This window comes from Octopus bimaculoides, chromosome 20 (genome assembly GCF_046866305.1).
Source record: "Octopus bimaculoides isolate indiv1 chromosome 20, ASM4686630v1, whole genome shotgun sequence".
NCBI classification, from domain to species: Eukaryota; Metazoa; Mollusca; class Cephalopoda; order Octopoda; family Octopodidae; genus Octopus; species Octopus bimaculoides.
In genome coordinates, this window is record NC_142947.1 from 36,310,471 (window position 1) to 36,331,183 (window position 20,713).

A 20,713-nucleotide genomic window follows, 5' to 3' on the forward strand; every position below is an offset into this window, starting at 1 on the left:
CTTGTGCTTCAATGAAATGTTTGTCTAGGTGGTATAGTATAATGATTCGTGTCTATTTATAGATCTTAATGACTTGTAGGTGCATGGTATTTCGTTATGCAACCATGATATATTACGAAGTATACTAAATGTTTTTATAAGTCAACACCACGTCCTACTGCGTTAGCAGTGCTCTTTACATTATTTTGTTTAGGTTGTTGGCACTCCGTCACGACGTCGAGGGTTCCAGTTGATCCGATCAACGGAACAGCCTGCTCGTGAAATTAACGTGCAAGTGGCTGAGCACTCCACAGACACGTGTACCCTTAACGTAGTTCTCGGGGGAGATTCAGCGTGACACAGTGTGACAAGGCTGACCCTTTGAATTACAGGCACAACAGAAACAGGAAGTAAGAGTGAGAGAGAGAAAGTTGTGGTGAAAGAGTACAGCAGGGTTCGCCACCATCCCCTGCCAGAGCCTCGTGGAGTTTTAGGTGTTTTCGCTCAATAAACACTCACAACGCCCGGTCTGGGAATCGAAACCGAGATCCTATGACCGCGAGTCCGCTGCCCTAACCACTGGGCCATTGCGCCTCCCTTTGTTAAGGTTATTTCTACAGAAATTACAACCAGCACTGATATTTTACTGCAACATTTTGTATTGAGACGTGAGATGTAAACAATGAGATCGATGAGTAATGAGTGTATATGCCATATTTCGTGGAGTTTTTCCCCTTTATCAGCACCCATATTTCTGTAGGAAAAACCTTAAAATAATGTAATAAGCACTGCTAACGCAGTAGGACGTGGTGTTACTTATAAAAACATTTGATATACTTTATAGTATATTATGGTTGCATAGCAAAATACCACATACCTACAAGCCATTAATGTTTACATACCAGCTCCAGGAATGCGTTTAATATATAAATTGGTATATCCAATAACTTAACACCACTGTATGTGGTGGCTATATAAGCAATGCGTTCAGAGATGAGAGTGGGTTAGATGGGCGCTGATGAAGGAGCAAAAAACCCCGAAATATGGTATATACACTCATTATCCACTTTTGTCTTCGATCTCATTGTTTGTTTACATCTGACGGCTATATTTTCTATAGAATATCTATAGAAATAACCTAAACAAAATAATGTTTATAGATCAGCTCCCCAATTGTTTACTAAACAGCATTTTACAAATTCCGTCTCTGCATGTTTTGCAAAAATGAAAATAGAAATAAATAAAAAGTAAGAAAAAAAAATGGTTTTCTTTTATCAAACATTAACTAATTGTGCACAGCGGTTTCTGAAAGCGCGCGGCCTCGTTGTAAAGGTTCCGCAAGCTGGACCGTGGTTTCCATTCCTGAACCAGGCAGTATGTTATGTTCTTGTACAAAACAATACTTCCATTTACGTTGCTCCACTCTACTCAGCTGTAAACGAGTAACTCTGTGACGATCCGGTGCGCCATTTCGATCCCTTATACATCATAGAAACCGAATTAAACACCAACTTTATGGGTCCTAAGGACTCTAGACAGTAATGATGTCCAGAGGTTGATGATGATGATGTACAGTGACTTATCCATAGCTTCATTTACTATCCAATACAATATACGCCGCTTTTTAGATCTTTGTGTAGACTAGTTTTTCCCATATGAATTTTTTATGGAAATTGCTAAATAAGAAAACATAGGATAAAAATCCCGTCAGACATGAATGACCATGGGATTGCACCTAAAAGGTTCTCCTTCGAGGCACAAGTCTGGGCAAGGTTGTTTTGAGGAAGACCAGCAGTCGCCCATGCATACCAGCCTCCCCTCTACATGCCACCGATGTTACCCAAGGCAACGGTAAAGGCCGACACAGCTTGGTACCAGTGACGTGTGTGTGTGTGTGTGTGTGCGCGCACATTCACACACACACACACACACACACCTTCCTAATGTAAACAGGAATGTTGTCCCAGTAGGGCATGGGGATCAAGCGGGGGTATGAGATAATTTCAAACCCATTCCTTTCATGTTCTCATTCGATATTTCAGTTCTCCCTGGTTGAAACGGTGATGTCATCTTTGATGGACGAATGGCAAGATAAACTGCGGCGCAACTGGAAGACTCAAACCTCTTTCAGAGCTTGCGTTTGTCTTGTATCCTTTCTCTTGGCTTTACCTATGACCACCCAGGTAAGTTGTTAAGCACTGAATCCATTCCTCGTATTGTGCTTGTTGCTGTCTCAGTTATTATTATTATTGTTGTTGTTGCTGATGTGACGAACTGGCAGAATCGTTATCGAGTCGGAAAAAATGCTCAGCAGCATTTCTTCCGACTTTACGTTCTGAGTTCAAATTCAGCCGAGGTCGACTTTGCCTTTCATTCTTTCAGGTTCGATAAACTAAATGGCCGCCAAGTACTAGGGTCAATGAACTAACCCCATTCCCCCAAATTTCAGGCCTTGTAATTAAAGTACACAGGATTATTGTTAATATTATTATTATTTTCATACACACTCAACAGATTAGACTGTCGGAAAAGAAAAGAATTCTAACATCAGGCTACAAGTAGCCTTAGATGCCAAAACCCTCCTATTGGGTTACGGCAAGTAACCTTAGATGTCAAGAACCCGCCTAAGTATCCTAGCTGTCCCTATTATTATTATCGTTATTATTATTATTATTATTATTATTATTATTATTATTATTATTGAGTGAGAGAACAGCGCATGCGTTCAAAGTGACACTGGGGTACAAATTTACGAAGCCCAACAAACCATCAAACAAGGATTCAAGAGAAAAAGCGATCCTGACTGAAGATCCAGCTCGGATTTATTAATCTCCTTTTATCTCTGTGTGTGTGTGTGTGTGTGTGTGTGTGTGTGTGTGTGTGTGTGTGTGTGTGTGTGTGTGTGTGTGTGTATATATATATATATATATATATATATATATATATATATATACGATTATCTTATGAAGTTGATATCAGTGGTTTCATATCACTAATATGCGCTGCTATATATCAGTGATAATGTTTAACCAACGTAAGATAGTGTGATGTGTTTTGTAGATGGGTAGTCATCTTTAAAATGGCTGAGTATGTGCACATACGAATACTTTACATCCTGCAGACTCGCCACCAGCCTATCTCGTAATACTAGATATCATATGCATGATTATCACTAAACCAACACAAGCACAAGGACTTTGCATGCGAGAGAGCTTGTGTCCGTGTGTGCATGCACGTATATGTATGTGCACCCACGTATTTCACTGGGTTTTTGTTGTTTGGTAACCAGTGTCAAGCAAAATCCCCTTTGGAAGTATCCACATAGAAGCTGTCTAATTTAACGATGGCCAAATTAAAATTTCATATCCTTCAGTGTATTCAAAGAAATTGAAACTCACGCAGCTTAACAGAATTCAGTATTTGTTTAATATATTATCCTGATATTCCTTAATATAATTCCTAAAGCTGTTTCGCCTTTGTCGATAATTCCTTGGCAGCTGTCGTTAAGTTAAGGTTATTGTCTAAACACCTACGTTTCCACGCCGTCCCCATGCTTAGCAATTAAATTGAATAACTTGTAATGAAAACGAAAACCTCGATGGCTGTTTCCCAAGCTATATTCAACTTCATTGTGTAGTTACGCTAATTAACAGTAATATTACACATACCTAGAATTAATTATCTGGTGGAAATCAATTAGATAATAAGTGTTCAAGAAACAATTAATTAACCAAACCAAGATTTAACTATTTCTGTATAAGTATACGTATCTCGTCTAGTTTTAGAATATCTCTGGTTTAGACGATTGATACCTCTCAATCGCAACGTTTGCTTCACATTCCTTCGAATGTAGCAAAAGCGAAGACGAAAATTCTTGCACTTAACTGATTGAAAAGTAACTAAATGGAGACTTATTTTTGTTATGGCTGCTGCTACTGTTGTTGTTATATGTTTGGCTTTTGCTTTTGTATTTGTACAAGTTGACTCCATGTCTCACCCAGAGATCTCAAGAGATAAGTTAGAAGTTCAAGTTGGTGTTATGACTAGGGTGCCATATATTTGGTTTTACACAGAGTATTGTTGTAGAGAATGTCTGTCAAAACATAAGTAAATTAGAAGTTCGTTTTAAAAGTAATTTGATTATAAGATGACTGTATGATGTAAAAGATGACAGTAAAAGGTGTTTGCTGTTATATACATTTAAAAGTATTTTGACACTGTTTACAGGTTAAAATATATGGGGGATTACAAAGACGATATTTTACATAGGATATGGGCTGTTTCCATGAGCACTATTTTCTGAATTTCTTTCAATTTTGGATTTCCTGGTATCTGAGCTAGCTAGGAATCAGACCCTATAGCTATCATTCCTATAGCACCTATGACAACAGTTTTAGTCATGAGGTTCCACATATTGCCAATTTCTATTTCAAGAGCTTCATATTTGCTCAGTTTTTGGTAAGTTTTGACAGATATATTTATGTCGATTGGGACAGCCATATCGATGAGGAGGCATGATTTTTGTCTGAAGTCCTTCAATATAATGTTTGGCCTATTTGCATCTGTCTTTCTGTCAGTTTGAACGGTGAAGTTCCAAAGGAGTGAGATGTGGTCATTTTCAAGCACTGGCAGTGATTTGTGTTCCCATCGGTTTTTATCATGGAGCAGGTCCAAGTTTTTGCAAATTACCCAGTTGATGTACTCTGCTGCTCTGTCATGCCTATTTATTGAGATACTCTGTGTGCGCAAAAAGACTACACATGGAGACAACATGATCAAAGGTTTCATTTTGTTGTTTACATACACGACATGAGCTACTGCCGTTCTTTAAGATGTTGGCCTTTTGGTAGCTTCTTGTAGGTAGGCATTGATCTTGGGCTGCTATGATGAACCCTTCTGTCGCTTATTTTAAGCCAGAAGACACTAACCATTGATGGGTAAGGGCTTTGTCAGCATCGGCATTATTAGCTCTCTTTCGGTATTTGCTATTGATAGGTTTTTCTTGTCATTTATCAATAAGAATATCTACGGCAGCAGTTTTGCACGGGTTTTCATATGCTTAGCTTTTTTTGTGCTTGTTTCCAGTGCGTATAATTCTGGGATTTGTTGTGTTTAGAATTCACTTAGATATTTCTTTCCCTGTTTTGTTACTGAGTATGACGTTCTCTTGTTTTCATGCTTTAAGACAAGTTTTAACATCCAGTCATCAGAATTTGTCAGGTGGGTGTTCAGGCCAGCCTCTTTTCTTGGCCGGTAAAGTCGTTCTATATCTGCTTTGGAGTGGTACAGTCTATGCATTGTCAACAATTTTCGTACTTTTCTGTCAAGATTACAGATTTCAGTAATTGACCAGTTTATATTGAGTGAGAAAGCAGTGCATTCCGTCAGTAACACCGGGGTAAAATATACGAAGCTCAGTATACCCATCATGACTACCCGTCTGATAAGGTTACACCAGGCACATGCCTCACAACCATATGTGCGCGACATAGTGATCTCATATTATTATTATTACCTCCGCCTTAGCGAAGGCTGAAGTATTGTTTTCATTCGGATGAAACTTTCAGGGATGTTTGGCCTCGGGAGTGGCACGAACTGATTACCGGACAAGGTTTCTATATTGTTTTTTTTTTTACATAATTTTTGAGAGCAGTTGGGTTCATTTTTAGTATTCACGTTTATGAGAGCAGTCGAGTTTATTTCAGATATTCTCATTTTAAAAATCATCTCTGGCTAATCGTTGAGAGGAGTTGGCGTTCCTTGGCGAAGGTTAGCGCTCTCTGAGTGCTCTTCTTCTTCTTCTTCTTCTTCTTCTTCTTCTTCTTCTTCTTGTTAGGGCGGCAAGCTGGCAGGATGGTTAACACGCTGAGTGAAATGCTTAGCGGCATTTCTTCCGACTTTACGTTCTGAGTTCAAATGCCGCTGGGGACTTTGCCTTTCATCCTTTCGGAGTCGATAAAATAAGTACCAGTTGAGCTCTGGTGTCGATGTAATCGTTTTACCCGCTTCCCTGAGTGCTGGCCTTGTGCCAAAATTTGAAATCAATTAAGACGTTGAGCTGGCAGAATGCTTAGCACGTCGTGCAGAATGCTAAGCACGTCGGGCAGAATGCTAAGCACGTCGGGCAGAATGCTTAGCACGTCGGGCAGAATGCTAAGCACGTCGGGCAGAATGCTTAGCACGTCGGGCAGAATGCTTAGCACGTCGGGCAGAATGCTTAGCACGTCGGGCAGAATGCTAAGCACGTCGGGCAGAATGCTAAGCACGTCGGGCAGAATGCTTAGCACGTCGGGCAGAATGCTAAGCACGTCGGGCAGAATGCTTAGCACGTCGGGCAGAATGCTTAGCACGTCGGGTAGAATGCTTAGCATGTCGGGCAGAATGCTAAGCACGTCGGGCAGAATGCTAAGCACGTCGGGCAGAATGCTTAGCACGTCGGGCAGAATGCTTAGCACGTCGGGCAGAATGCTAAGCACGTCGGGCAGAATGCTTAGCACGTCGGGCAGAATGCTTAGCACGGTGGGCAGAATGCTTAGCACGTCGGGCAGAATGCTTAGCACGTCGGGCAGAATGCTAAGCACGTCGGGCAGAATGCTTAACGACAAATTCCGACAAGGCTGACTTTGCCTTTCATCCTTTCGGGGTTGATAAAATAAGTACCAGTTGAGCACTGATTTCGATGTAATCAACTTACTCCGTCCCCCAGAATTACTGACCTAGTGCCAAAATCTTTGGGGCTTTAACATAAGACACTTCTTCAGGGTGCTCCGTCACACCGTGGGCTTGAACACGAAACCACGAGAATTGCAAAACGAGCATCTTAATCACTCATCCATGCCTACGCTTATTTGTACATTTTAGTAACTCTTTTTACGTTTATTTTCCAGGCTGGCATGTATATTCTGTACCTACTTGATACTTCAGTCGGTGGATTCCCGCTCTTGTCCCTTGGTCTTACAGAATGCCTTATCATATGCTATATATACGGTAAGTATATCACACACCCGACGGCGTGTGACCAAGTGGTTTGGGTACAGGACTCACGATCGCGAGATCGTTAGTTCGATTCCTGGACCGAGTGGTGCGTTGTGTTCTTGAGCAAAACATTTCATTTCACATTGCTCTGTGACGTGTGGCACACCGTGCACCTGTTCAGGCAACGTCGATTCTTTTCTTTTCTAGGCACAAGGCCAGAAATTTTGTGAGAGGGTGCCAGTTGATTAGATCGACCCCAGTACACAACTGGTACTTAATTTATCGACCCCGAAAGATTGAAACGCAAAGTCGACCTCGATGGAATTTGAACTCAGAACGTAAAGACAGACGAAATACTGCTAAGCATTTCGCCTGGCGTGCTTAACGTTTCTGCCAGTTCGCCATCAATTGATGGAGGGACTGAGCCAAAGTGTGACACGTACGTTTGATCACTAAAACCAAATCATTTTTACATGTTGTTCAGCGAGAACTTCCAGGACCGTCTTTCTCGTACTACGAGAGACTACTATCACCAATCAAGTACTTTAGTCGATGCAATTACTGGCCTTGAATCCTGCAACGGACCGGCGTCTCGTCCAGGGGCAACGCTGTGATGTTAGTCACTTGTACGGCGATTCATTCGACAAAAATAAAATTCTTCAAACCGGTGCCCCAGTATGGCCGCAGTCTAATGACTGAAACAGATAGAAGATGAAAAATACAATCGTGTCTGCACCCAAGCATTGATACGCATTAAAAAAAGCTAATAGTTCCCAATACTAACTCTTGTTGTTTTGTCACTTTGTTTAACTTCAGGTTACAAAAGATTAGCAGACGATATTCAAATGATGATTGGAAAAAAGCCGTCAATTTATTGGAGAATATGTTGGTGTTTCTTCACTCCTTTTATCTTGTTTGTGAGTATTTTCTCTTTCACATTATTTTTTTTGCATCTAAACTTCTGATGGATCTCTTTCGTAACTCAATGAGTTATGGTGATAGCATTACAAATTTTCGTCTACATCAGTGGCCCCCAATACCCCAATATTTGATCACTGCGACCAACCCAGGATATGTAGGACAAAATATCCCAGCAGGACTCCAACTCAAAACTGTGTGAGCTGAAGCTTAATGCAATTTTATTTGTAGTGTTGTATTGTCTGAGCCATAGATCTTATACAATTTATGCCAACTATTATATACAAAGACCAGTGGTTCTCAAGTCATAACCTTTTTAATATCTGGGACAGATCCAAAACCTCGATTTTATTAGCGGGAAGCCGCACCAAAAAGAAAGGAAAACACAAGGTAATTAAAGAACCATTTATTATATTCATAGGGAAAAGACCGTCTGAGGGCTGCATGCAGCCCTGGGTTTGAGAACCGCTGGCACAGACACAAACAAATATCTGCGCCTCAAATGCATATACATACATATGCAGATGCACACATGCAAATATATACATGCATGCTAACACACATATACACACAGACACAAACACATGCGCAAAAACACATACGTGCCCATTCACACACATACACACAAACACAGGCACGCATAAGCGCACACATATGCATACAAACATTCACATACAGACACATATACACTAACACGAGCACACGCATGCGTGCATATGCATACGCACACAGAGAAGGGGATATAGAGAGGAGGGGGAGAGAAGGGGATAGAGAGAGGATGGGGAGAGAAGGGGAAAGAGAGAGGAGGGGAGAGAGGGGGAGAGAGAGAGGGGAGAGAGAGAGGGGAGAGAGAGAGGGGAGAGAGAGAGGGGAGAGAGAGAGGGGAGAGAGAGAGGGGAGAGAGAGAGGGGAGAGAGAGGGGGGAGAGAGAATATAATGAAAATATCTGAACAAATACCACATCTTCCATGCGAATATAAAGAGTTAAAACGAATTTTAAAAATGCATTTACATTTCTCCCTCCCTATTTTCTTCTTTGTTTTAATAGTAACTGTACATCAAAAGAACGTAATCGATTGATCGATTCCTGAATTGATTGGCTGCAAAATAAGAAGTGAGACATCATGACATGTGAAAAACTATCTGAAGTTTCGTGACAGAGATGAGATAGTAACAATCGTTTTTGGCTTGAAATTTTTGCTTTGTGTTCTTTCGGCTGTGTTATTTTATTAACAGCAAAGCAAAAGGGAGCCACTATGAGGTTTCTTGATCTACTAGAAATAATAACCAAAATTTCTTTCGTATTACACGCCGTTGCTGCCTTCTTAAATAAAAGGATAGCGTTTCTCAAGTGAAAGATTGATAGAGTTGGATGATATCAAAATAGACAGAGAACTGCCAGAACTCTTAGCACTTTGGACAAAATGCTTAGCGGCATTTAGTTCCGTCTTTGTACTCTGAGTTCAAATTCTACCGAAGTCGACTTTACCTTTCATCCTTTTGGGGTCAATTGCACACCGAGATTGATGTAATTGACTAACCCATGCTCACCCCACAAAATATTTCAGGCCTTGTGCTTATTACAGAAAAGATGTTGGTTTCAAATTTTGGCACAAGACTAGAAAGTGTGGGAAATGGTACCAGTCGATTACGTCGACCCCGGAATTCAACCGATACTTACTTTATCAACTCCGAAAAGAAAGGGATGAACGCAAAGTCGACACCGGCGACATTTGAACTCAGAACGTAAAGTCGGAAGAAACACTGCTAAGCATTTTTAAGGCGGCGAGCTGGCAGAAACGTTAGCACGCCGGGCGAAATGCTTAGCGGCATTTTGTCTGCCGTTACGTTCTGAGTTCAAATTCCGCCGAGGTCGACTTTGCCTTTCATCCTTTCGGGGTCGGTAAATTAAGTACCAGTTGTGCACTGGGGTCGATGTAATCGACTTAATCGCTTTGTCTGTCCTTGTTTGTCCCCTCTATGTTTAGCCCCTTGTGGGCAATAAAGAAATAAGAAACACCGCTAAGCAATTTTTTTCCCGGCACGGTTACGATTCTGCTAACTCGCTGCCTTAATAAAACAACTAAGATTGAGGTAGGATGGACATGCCAATCCTAAATAAGATCCCATTTCCACTGAGGTTAGCTTCTTTTTTTATATATTCTTCTTCTGAGTCTATAAAATATGTGCCAGTCCAGAACCGCCGATGGCACAACTCCCTTTATCTTCCTTCCAAAAGATGCGCGACCTCATACCTATTTTGGAAACCCTTATATATATTTCTTACATGTATTGTACCTAGAAGCATTTTTGGTTATGTCCCTCTTATGTCGACTTTGTCATACAGCAGAGATCAACTCATTCACGTATCAGTCAAATACTGAATTTGTCAGTTCCTTCTTTCAGATTTCTCTCTTTGAACCCATTTTCGTTTTTCCTTGAGCCTTAGGACTTCATAATGCTTGTTACCTTTTTGCAATGCTGTACAAGTGACCAACATCACAACGTTGCTCCTGGACGAGATGCCGTTGCGGGCCTTGAATCGTTGCAGGATTCAAGGCCCGTAATTATATTGACCCCCAGTATTTGATCGGTTGTGGTAGTCTCCTGTAATACGAGAAAGACGGTTCTGGAAGTTCTTACTGAACAACCTGCAAAAATGGTTTCTTTTTAGTAATCAAGTGTATGTTTCGCACTTTAGCTCACTGCCCTCCATCAAATCAACGTTGCCTGAACAGGTACATAGTACACCACACGTCAGGTGTCGAAGAGATCCCAGAGCAACGTGAGGTAAAGTGTTTTGCTCAAGAACACAACGCAGGATTTGAAACCACGATCTCGCGATCATGTGTGTAACATGCTAATCACTAGACCATGTACCCTTTACACTTAACTGGAATTTTATTGGTATATCACCCAAATACATCAATCTTACACTTCCTGTAAGCAGCACGGACTGTGAAAGCAGCTTTTCCAAACTTCAGAAGATCAATTGTCTGTGGAATTCCACGTCGAACAACAGACCGGACGAATTAGAGTGGACAATTTACACTGGATAATTAATTTAGACTGGATAATTAATTTAGACCAGACAATATAGACTACACAAAGTTGGCCTCGATGGGATTTAAGCTCAGAGCGTAAAGAGGCAGAAGTGTCACTAAGCATTTTTGTCCGACACTCTAACAATTTTTTGAGCTCGCTGCCTTAGATTTGTACTTATGTGAATAACAAGAATGATCACCATTATGAATGTTAGCTCATTATGTTATCCCTGTTGTTTTTCCTCCAGGTGGTCATAGTATCGAAGGCCATACAATACAAAGTAATCACACTTCAGTCGTATGTTTACCCACAATGGGCACAAACTGTTGGCTGGTTGATAGTTATCATTCCACTTATGATTATTCCAGTATACTTCGTAGTGAAACACTGCCAAAGCGGAGGTTATCAGGTAAGTAGACATATTATATAGATATTATTGTAAAATATAGACCCCGGAGTATGAGGGTAGAAATTGTTAAACACTAAATAGAATCATCATCACTATCATCATCATCATCATCATCATTACCTGAACATTACTGTCTCGAGTCCTAGATACTCATGGGGTCGGTTACCCGTTTTCCATGGGGTATAAGTGAACGAGATCACAGCATTCTCCCTGAACGGGACGCCAGTTGTTTTTTTCAGATTGGGTGGTATTGAACCCAATGCTCCGATGACAATAGGGATAACCTTTATATTTGACTCTCGTAGCTACCACATGTTAGCGACCTCAGTTCTCAGATCTCCATATTTATCAACCTTTTCTCTTTCTTGCATGATGATATGTTGATCTCCTGGCACTGACACATCAATTATTGAGCACTCTTGTTTGTCCCTCCTAAAGGTTACTATATCCGGCCTTCCGTGCTCTAACATCCTGTCTGTCTGGAAATCAAAGTCCCAGAGGATTTTTGCCTTCCCCTTTTCATCCATCACCTTTCCCGGTGTATATTGGTACCAAGCAACCATAACCTCATATCCATACTTACGGCATAGTGGCCAGTGGAGGTGTCTACGCTTGAACTCTTTCTGCGCAAGACTTTCACAAGCACTAACAATGTGAGTCACGCTTTCGACCCTCTTCCCACACATTCTGCAGAGGTCCGTTGCACTTGTGTGGTTATTATTATTATTATTATTATTATTATTATTATTATTATTATTATTGAGTGAGAGAGCAGTGCATGCCATCAAAGTGACACTGGAGTAAAATATACAAAGCCCAATATACCCATCATGACTACCCGTCTGATAAGGGTACACCAGGCACATGCATCACAACCATATGTGCGCGACATGGTGATCTCATATCAAGATAAACAGCACATGACCTTGCAGGTGGGGCCCAGTAAGAATTTTCTTCAGGTCGAGTAGCCCATTCCGCTCAAAAGGTCCCTGAATAAGGTTTGTTTAAGGATGTTGAGCAAGACACCCATGTTTCCAAAGGTGAATTATTCAAACCCCAAAGAATTCCTCTCAGCACATGGCTATGATGCTCCCCCTCTACTTCTGCTCGTGATCAGAGATGCACATATCGTCAGCCACCAAGGGACATGCTCAACTGGTTAAGGTCAAACAACTGACAAGCAAATCTGTGGTATTAAGCAGAATATTTGCTGTAGCCCATCATCATCATCATCATCATCATCATCATCAAGGTGGCCAGCTGCCAAAATCGTTAGCACGCCGGTCGAAATGCTTAGCGGCATTTCACCCGTCGCTACGTTCTGAGTTCAAATTCCGCCGGGGTCAACTTTGCCTTTCGTCCCCTCTCCACCAAATTTGAGACTTTGTGCCTTCAGTAGAAAGGATTATTTAAGGCGTTGGGCAGAATCGTTAGCGGCATTTCGTCCGTCTATGTTCTGAGTTCAAATTTCGCCGGAGTCGACTTTGCCTTTCGTCCGTCTAGTGTCGATAAAATAAGTACCAGTTCAGTACTGGGGTAGATGTAATTGACTTGCTCCCTCCCCCGAAATTGCTGACCTTGTGCCAAAATTTGAACCCATAAGGCGCGAGCTGGTGGAATCGTTAGCACGCCGAGTAAAATGCTTAGCGGCAATTCGTCCATCCTGAGTTCAAATTCCACCGTGGTTACCTTTGCCTTTCATCCTTCCGGGGTCGACTAGGGTTGGTGTAATCGACTTGCGCTCACCCCCGAAATTACAGGCCATATTATTATTATTTCATTTGATAGGCGTTTTAGGTTGTATGCGCTTTAGGCGACTGAAACAACTTGTCCATAATGCTTCAGTTTTCGGCTCAAAACAAGTCACTTATATATTTATTTTAATCGTATCCAGGTGATGGTGAAGTCTTTAAAACCCCTGTCAAACTGGGGACCGTCCGAACCAGAAAACCGCACAGGCAAGTATGCGGAGGTAGACGACGATGACGACTCCGAGAGCAGAGGAGGCCCGGAGACAACTGCGGAAAATGGAGAGGAAGTTCAAAGGAGACAAATGTTCACTGAAGTTGATGGGGTGGAGAACGAGGCTTTTGAAGGTGACACTCGTCAAAATGTCACCGACCTGCCGAACTCTACAGCTACAACAAACAGTAAATTTTAACTGATGTGACAGTGTGTGTTTACGTGCGTGCAAGCGTGCGTTTGTGTGTGTGTGAATAGGGAGAGGATGATTTGACACAACGGTCTTTTGATTAACGTGTTGATGTAATTAATTTAAAGGAAAGGAGGGCGTATTGTTTATTTTTATATTTTTTGTAATTGTACAAAACCAAATAAAGTGCAGAATACAGGAAGATGAAAGAGTGACAGCCTTCACGTATTGTTTGTCATTTGTGTTATTTCATTTATTTCCAGCAGAAAATTACAGTAAATTTACAACATGTATAAAACAAAGCCGGACGTTCTGGACTAGAATTGGCAGCAGAGCGTCAAGGACCCTTTCCAGTTCTTGTAACTGAAACAAATAACAACAAAAGCAAAATAATGATAATTGATTAATTAAAAATAAACGTAGAAAATCACTGATTCACAAAGCAGTAATTTAACACAAGACAGGCACTAATTGTGAGCGCTGGTATAGAAATGAATAACAGGCTTTAAGATGGCTGAATGAGCGGGCGAGAAGGAATAGGAAGTTCCTGCTTTGAAGTGAAATGCTATGACGCCTTTTTTTTTCTTTTCTTTTTTTTATTTCATTATATCGACGCAGGCGTAGCTTGCTTCCCGACCACATGGCTCCGGGTTCAGTTCCACTGCGTGGAACCTTCGACAAGTGTCTTCTACTATAGCCTCGGGCCGACCACTTGTGAGTGGATTTGATAGACAGAAACTGAAAGAGGCCCGTCGTATACACAGGGTATTCAAAACGTCCCTCCGCAGTATGTATTTTATTACAAAAGAATATATTAGACTTTACAAGACTTTTTAAAAAAATTATAAGGAGGTGTTGAAAGTGTCGTCCTTCATTTTCAATACATAAATTGACTCTTCTACACATGTTTTAAAATACATCTTGGAAAGTCTGACGCCGTGTGAAGGTTATGATTGCGTCTTTTAGCTCATTAATGGTTTTCGGGCGATTCTTGTACACTGATCCATTACTTGCTCTCCAGCAAAAAATCTGGCGGTGTTAAATCAGGTGATCTTGGTGGCCAAAGTCCCTTCGAAATAATCCGTTCACCGAAAAACTCTTGAAGTAGCGCCATGGTAATGCGCGAAGTATGTGCTGTAACTCTACCTTGCTAAAAGTATGCATTGTTAATTTCACATTCAGTGAGTTGGCCTACAAATGGATAGACAATATTTGAGCAACATCTCTCAGTGTTGAAGGTGTCTTCAAAAAATATCGGTCGAACAATACGCTTTCTCGAAATGTGTGGATTGAATAGCCTATAGTAGTGAACAACAACGACAAAGCTAATGGGAGGCCCAAATTTACGCGTAGGACCCGGTTTTTTTTTAACATTTTTTTAAATACCATAGTATACTGTATTAAGTTTATTGAAAACTTCAAGGTGACGAGTTGGCAGAATCGTAAGCACGCCGGATAAAATGCTTAGCGGTATTTCGTCCGTCTTTACGTTCTACGTTCAAATCCCTCCAAGGTCCACTGTGCATTTTATCCTTTCGGGGTCGATAAAATAAGTACCAGTTGAGTAACTGACTTTCCCCCTCCCCCGAGCTTGTTGACCTTGTGCCGAAAATTGAAACCAATAAGTTTCTTGAAAATTTTAGTGTTGTCGTTTTAAAGAAGTACGAATGTGCAAAGTCTTTGCATTAGAATACATAAATATTTTGCTCAAACAAGATATGTCGATAACACGTAGAATCAACAGAATCTTAAGCAGATCGCCAAGACGGAAATTATAGTTGAATTTTATTTGTGCAAGTGTGTTTACATGTCTGAAAACTTTAAAACTCTAGTATTTGTAGAGAGAAGCGATATATCGAGAATTTTATTTAAAACTAGTCTCAGAAATCTTTTAAGATTTTTTGACTTAACTAGAATAATGAGCTCACAAAATGGAACTGTAATTTAGATGACAACTAATAAATGCCCACTCTCTATGTTACAATAAAGATAGCTGCTTATTGATCGGTTGGGAGTATATAACTTTCACTAAAAGAAAACAATCATTAAAGTCTTCTAGAAAATTCTTTTGAATTCCAATTTTAATATATTTTTATCGAAGTGCAGTTTTATATTTCCTTTTAAGATTGAAAATTTCAATTACACGCTTCAGTTACAAAACTAATTGAGGTCTCAGAATTACCCGAAACTCCTCTCCTCCCCACCGAAAAAGAAATGTTCACAACAAATTCCAATATAATCACAATCTACACTCTCTGAAAAAGAATTGTCTTACATGGCCTGAGAGTTCCACCTCCCTTGGAGTTGCCAGAAGAGCATCAAAGAGGGCACCAGACTGCCTGTGGGACTCCACTCCTTCGTTTTCAGTCAAGATTGACTCTCCTAGCCCTTTCCTTTCCCAGGGCACTCACAAAGCAGTGGGGGTTATATATGTTGGCAGATGTTGGCACTCCGTCGCTTACGACGTCGAGGGTTCCAGTTGATCCGATCAACGGAACAACCTGCTCGTAAAATTAACGTGCAAGTGGCTGAGCACTCCACAGACACGTGTACCCTTAACGTAGTTCTCGGGGATATTCAGCGTGACACAGTGTGACAAGGCTGACCCTTTGAATTACAGGCACAACAGAAACAGGAAGTAAGAGTGAGAGAAAGTTGTGGTGAAAGAGTACAACAGGGTTCGCCACCATCCCCTGCCGGAGCCTCGTGGAGCTTTAGGTGTTTTCGCTCAATAAACACTCACAACACCCGGTCTGGGAATCAAAACCTCGATCCTATGACCGCGAGTCCGCTGCCCTAACCACAGGGCCATTGCGCCTCCACTGGGTTATATATACACAATAGGTATCTACTTGATTCATGTCCACCAAAGTTTTCACTTTACTTACTTAATGCCTTCCCTCTGTATGAAGTAGAAGCCATCAACAACCTTGAACAGCCTTGATCTTAACTCTGGGCTGTCTTCTCTGCTTCTCTCTAGTTGGATCCCTGCTTTTTCAGCTCTGCCTCAGTATCCCACCTTCAATTATTTTTAGAGCATCCTTTCTTGCTTCCTTTGTTGGTTCCACCTAAGGGCTTTCCCTAAAAGAAGGCTTTCCTCTGTCAGGTCTTGTTGGTTTTGGATTGACATTAATGCTTCTGTAAGAATAATTTTTTCTAGCAGGGCTGTCGGTCCTACACAAACCCATTTTTACCTCTGGGAAGAGGTGGTCCATATTAGTCTGGCCTCTATCCTTTGACCTGTCCAGTGTGAGGGGCCCTGCCAGGAGCTCACACTCCAATGGTATAGCTGTCAAGCTCATTAAGGCACATAAGCCACCACACAGCAACAAGGGCTGGACCTTGTAGTGACCACTGAATTTTACTCACAAACTGTTGATCAGCGCAAGGCAACAAACATACACTAAAAATCTACACAAACAAATACATTAAAATATACATTTAATAAAATAATTTAAGCAACATATTTAATGCCTTTGTAAAATTTATTTATTAACAAAATATTTTACCTATACCATTGTTTATTTTGGTTACCTTTTAATCCTCCAAATTTTAGAGGTTTTTTTAATAATTTTTTTTTTTTTAGAATTCAAATGATTGTGAAATTAAATTTTAAACCTTTATATAACAAAACAAAACAAAAAATAACAAAAAACAAAAAAATTTTTAGTACTCCAATATTTCATTTTTGTCTTCTCAATTTTTCTTTTTAAAAAATGGGGATTTGGGGTGAGTTTTTTTGAGGAGTTTATGTTAATGAAACTTCCAGGTCATGGAACAACACTTTTAAACAGACCCCTGGAAAGATCATGAAATAAAGAAAAAATATATATATATATGTGTATAAAAAACAATGAAAGAATGTGCCTGGTAGATCTTTTAAAATAATGAAACAGAATTCTTCCTTTGAGTGAAAAATATAAATAAATAAACACTTTTGGAAGGTCAACAAAACATCTGAAACAAAACAAAAAATGTTTAAATATCTAATAGGTACACTTTCAATGGGTCATGACCAAAATTTCAAGGACCCTCAGCAGGCCCTCATCACATAACAAAGAGTTGCCTATAGATCAACAAACAGTTGAATGCTTCCCAAGAAGTCACCCATTGAGCATTTGAAGAGTTCCCTGTAAGCCTTTCAATGAAGAAGAGTTCCTGAAAATGTCCGAGTAATGGAGACACTCTCAGTTGATAGAATTTTGAGGCAGCATATTTAATATGTCCCCCAGTCTGACACCATCATCACCACCAACATCAAGACTTTGGGTACATTTTAACAGAATTCACTCTGTTTGCAAGCATTCGGAACAAATTTCCCATTTCTGTCGCCCTTTCTCCACCAACCAGTATTGAAACTTCTCTACCAAGTCACCACAAAGTACTGCTCGCATTTCTTTGCTTTTAAGCCATAAAATGAGAAGATACTCTTCAAATCTTTAGCATATCCAGCCATATTCTATCAGTTTTATGTTCAAACTGGCCAGGTCTCGCCCCTCACACATACACCCTACATTGTCATTCTAAAAATAAACAATCACATCATTGAAGCTATGAGATAATACATGATTAATTCAAAACAATGTGAATAAATAAGTATTACATTTGACAATGTTAAAGGGTAAATATAATCAAACAACGAATGATTAAGAAACTTGTAGAATATCATCAAATAATGGAATAAACCTCCAAATAATCAAAGACAAGAATAAAATGCAGCTACCTCAAAGCAGAGTATAACAGTGGAAACACCAAAAAATGGACCATTCTCTTCTATAGTATTATAGTCTGCTTATGAGGAAAGGACTTATAGTATCATACTCTTTTACTCTTTACTCTTTTACTTGTTTCAGTCTTTTGACTGTGGCCATGCTGGAGCACCACCTTTAGTCGAGCAAATCGACCCCAGGACTTATTCTTTGGAAGCCTAGTACTTATTCTATCGGTCTCTTTTGCCGAACCGCTAAGTTACGGGGACAAAAACACACCAGCATCGGTTGTCAAGCGATGTTGGGGGGACAAACACAGACATACAAACACATACACATATGTATACATATATACGACAGGCTTCTTTCAGTTTCCGTCTACCAAATCCACTCACAAGGCTTTGGTCGGCCCGAGGCTATAGTAGAAGACACTTGCCCAAGATGCCAAGCAGTGGGACTGAACCCGGGACCATGTGGTTGGTAAGCAAGCTACTTACCACACAGCCACTCCTACACCTATCTTCATGAAATTTCAAAATTTCAGCTCAGTTTTGCTAATTCTCTCAGATATTTTTTTTTAACTTAATCCTAAGAGAAGGAAGGTACATTGCCATTTTTAGGTCCTCTCAGACTGGTTGGATGAGATGATCTTGTTAATGCTTAGAAATTTTAAAATCCCACATTTGTCAGAGAAACAGAAGCAAGGAAGAAATTCCAGAGGATTAGTCTTGGAAAGTTAGGATTGAGTATTGCATGTTCAGTGTTAGACAGGAGGGGGCATCTGGAAGATGAGGAGGAGAGACAAATAGATAGGTCAGACAGAGAGACTCTACAGTTAGCTCATGCAGAAGATAGGACTATTTCTTCAAATATTGCTCTTTTCTAGCAATAATTCATAGTATAAGTTACATCAGAGGTCCCAAACCAACAGGCTGTGGACCAATAGTGGACCACACAGAAAGGATTTTAAAATTTTATCGCTATTTTATTGACTATTGCAATCTGCAGAGTATTTTTGCATTATACATGCATTGTGTGTGTGTGTGTGTGTGTGTGTGTGTGTGTGTGAGAGAGAGAGAGAGAGAGAGAGAGAGAGAGAGAGAGAGAGAGAGAGAGAGAGAGAGAGAGAGAGAGAGAGAGAGAGAGAGAGAGAGAATTAAATTATGTACTTCATTCTGTTTTGTTATGCACGTAATGTCCTTGTCCATGGAAAAAATTGTCGAGCATGAAATCAATTTATGAGGTAAAAAAAAGGTTGAGACCAGTGAGTTACATGATTTCAAACTTGCCAACAAGGGAACATGTCCAAGATTGTCACTTAACCTGCTAGAGATAGCAGTCAAATCTCTCTCTCTCAAATCCCTTACACAGTCTCAGAGAAGAAGGACGTATTGCGTGTTATGCAGTTTTGACTGTGGGGAAAAAAAAGACAGTATTGTACAGTCACCACAACTAGGACTACTTCAAACATGGAGGTGCTCAATTGGAGATGACCAAGGGTTAAACAACAACAACAACAACAACAACATGATTTAAAGTGTTGATAAAGCAGTGATAATATACAAACAGCAACTTTTCATTAATTAATACTAAGCTAGTAATAATAAATTATTACCAGTAAGATAAACAACACACCATTCAAGAAGTACCAGGGATACCAGTTTCAATAATTAGCAATAACTCATTAAAACATAGCTGACATCATCATCATCATCATTTAATGTCCTTCCTTGATGGCATGGGTTGAACTAATAAGGCAGAGGGTTGCAAAAATCTCCAATATCTGCTTCAGCATAGTTTCTACAACTGAATGCCCTTCCTAACACCAACCACTTCACAGAGCATACTGTTGTTTTCTTTTTTTTTTTTGTGGCACCAGCACTAGTGAGGTCACTAAGTACTCACAAGATAAGACCTACACCCCACATCGACTGAGGGAGGTGTATTATTGACATAAGAAGTAGGAGTCACAGAGCTTCCACTGAAGAAAAGCAACTAGAAGTTAATTTAGATCAAACACGCACGCACGCACACACACAGAAACAAGCACATACTCATACACATAAAAGATGAGCTGGCAGAGTCACTAGGGCAGCAAATAGAATGCTGTGCAGTTTTTACTGTTCCTATTCTCAGCATCGTGAGTTCAAATCCCACTGGATCATTGACTTTCATCTTTTAAGGTTGATAAATTACTGTACCAGTCCAGAGTGGTGGGGTGTTGCAATTGTTAGAGTATCAGATATCTTGCAAAAGGTTGTTCTGATTTTTGCATTCAGAGTTCAAATTCCACCAAGGGACTCAAATCCTACCAGTGACCAGGGACTCAAATCCTACCACCAGACCATGGGACCACAATTAATAACGAAAGCTATAATAGCTTGAGGAGTATTGTGGCTGTTTGCTATTTACATTCAGATGATAATGACAATATATACATACATATAAAATTTGTATATATACAGTGACAAAATGTGAATTCTAATATTTTAGGTGTATAAATTTATTCAAACTTGAAAACTTTAT

General features: G+C 40.2%; 1 protein-coding gene across 3 annotated transcripts in view; it reads left to right on the forward strand.

The window, feature by feature from the left end:
- Positions 1-13,690, forward strand: part of LOC106877389 (sodium- and chloride-dependent glycine transporter 1) — a 55,121-nt gene extending 41,431 nt beyond the window's left edge. For all 3 annotated transcript variants that reach the window (XM_089338355.1, XM_089338356.1, XM_089338354.1), the window contains 5 exons: positions 2,022-2,162; positions 6,867-6,966; positions 7,771-7,871; positions 11,165-11,326; positions 13,221-13,690. In XM_089338355.1, coding sequence (XP_089194481.1) covers positions 2,022-2,162; positions 6,867-6,966; positions 7,771-7,871; positions 11,165-11,326; positions 13,221-13,487 — 771 coding nt within the window. In that variant the 3' untranslated portion in view covers positions 13,488-13,690. The remainder of the gene's footprint in view (positions 1-2,021; positions 2,163-6,866; positions 6,967-7,770; positions 7,872-11,164; positions 11,327-13,220) is intronic.
- The last annotated feature ends 7,023 nt before the right edge of the window (positions 13,691-20,713 follow it).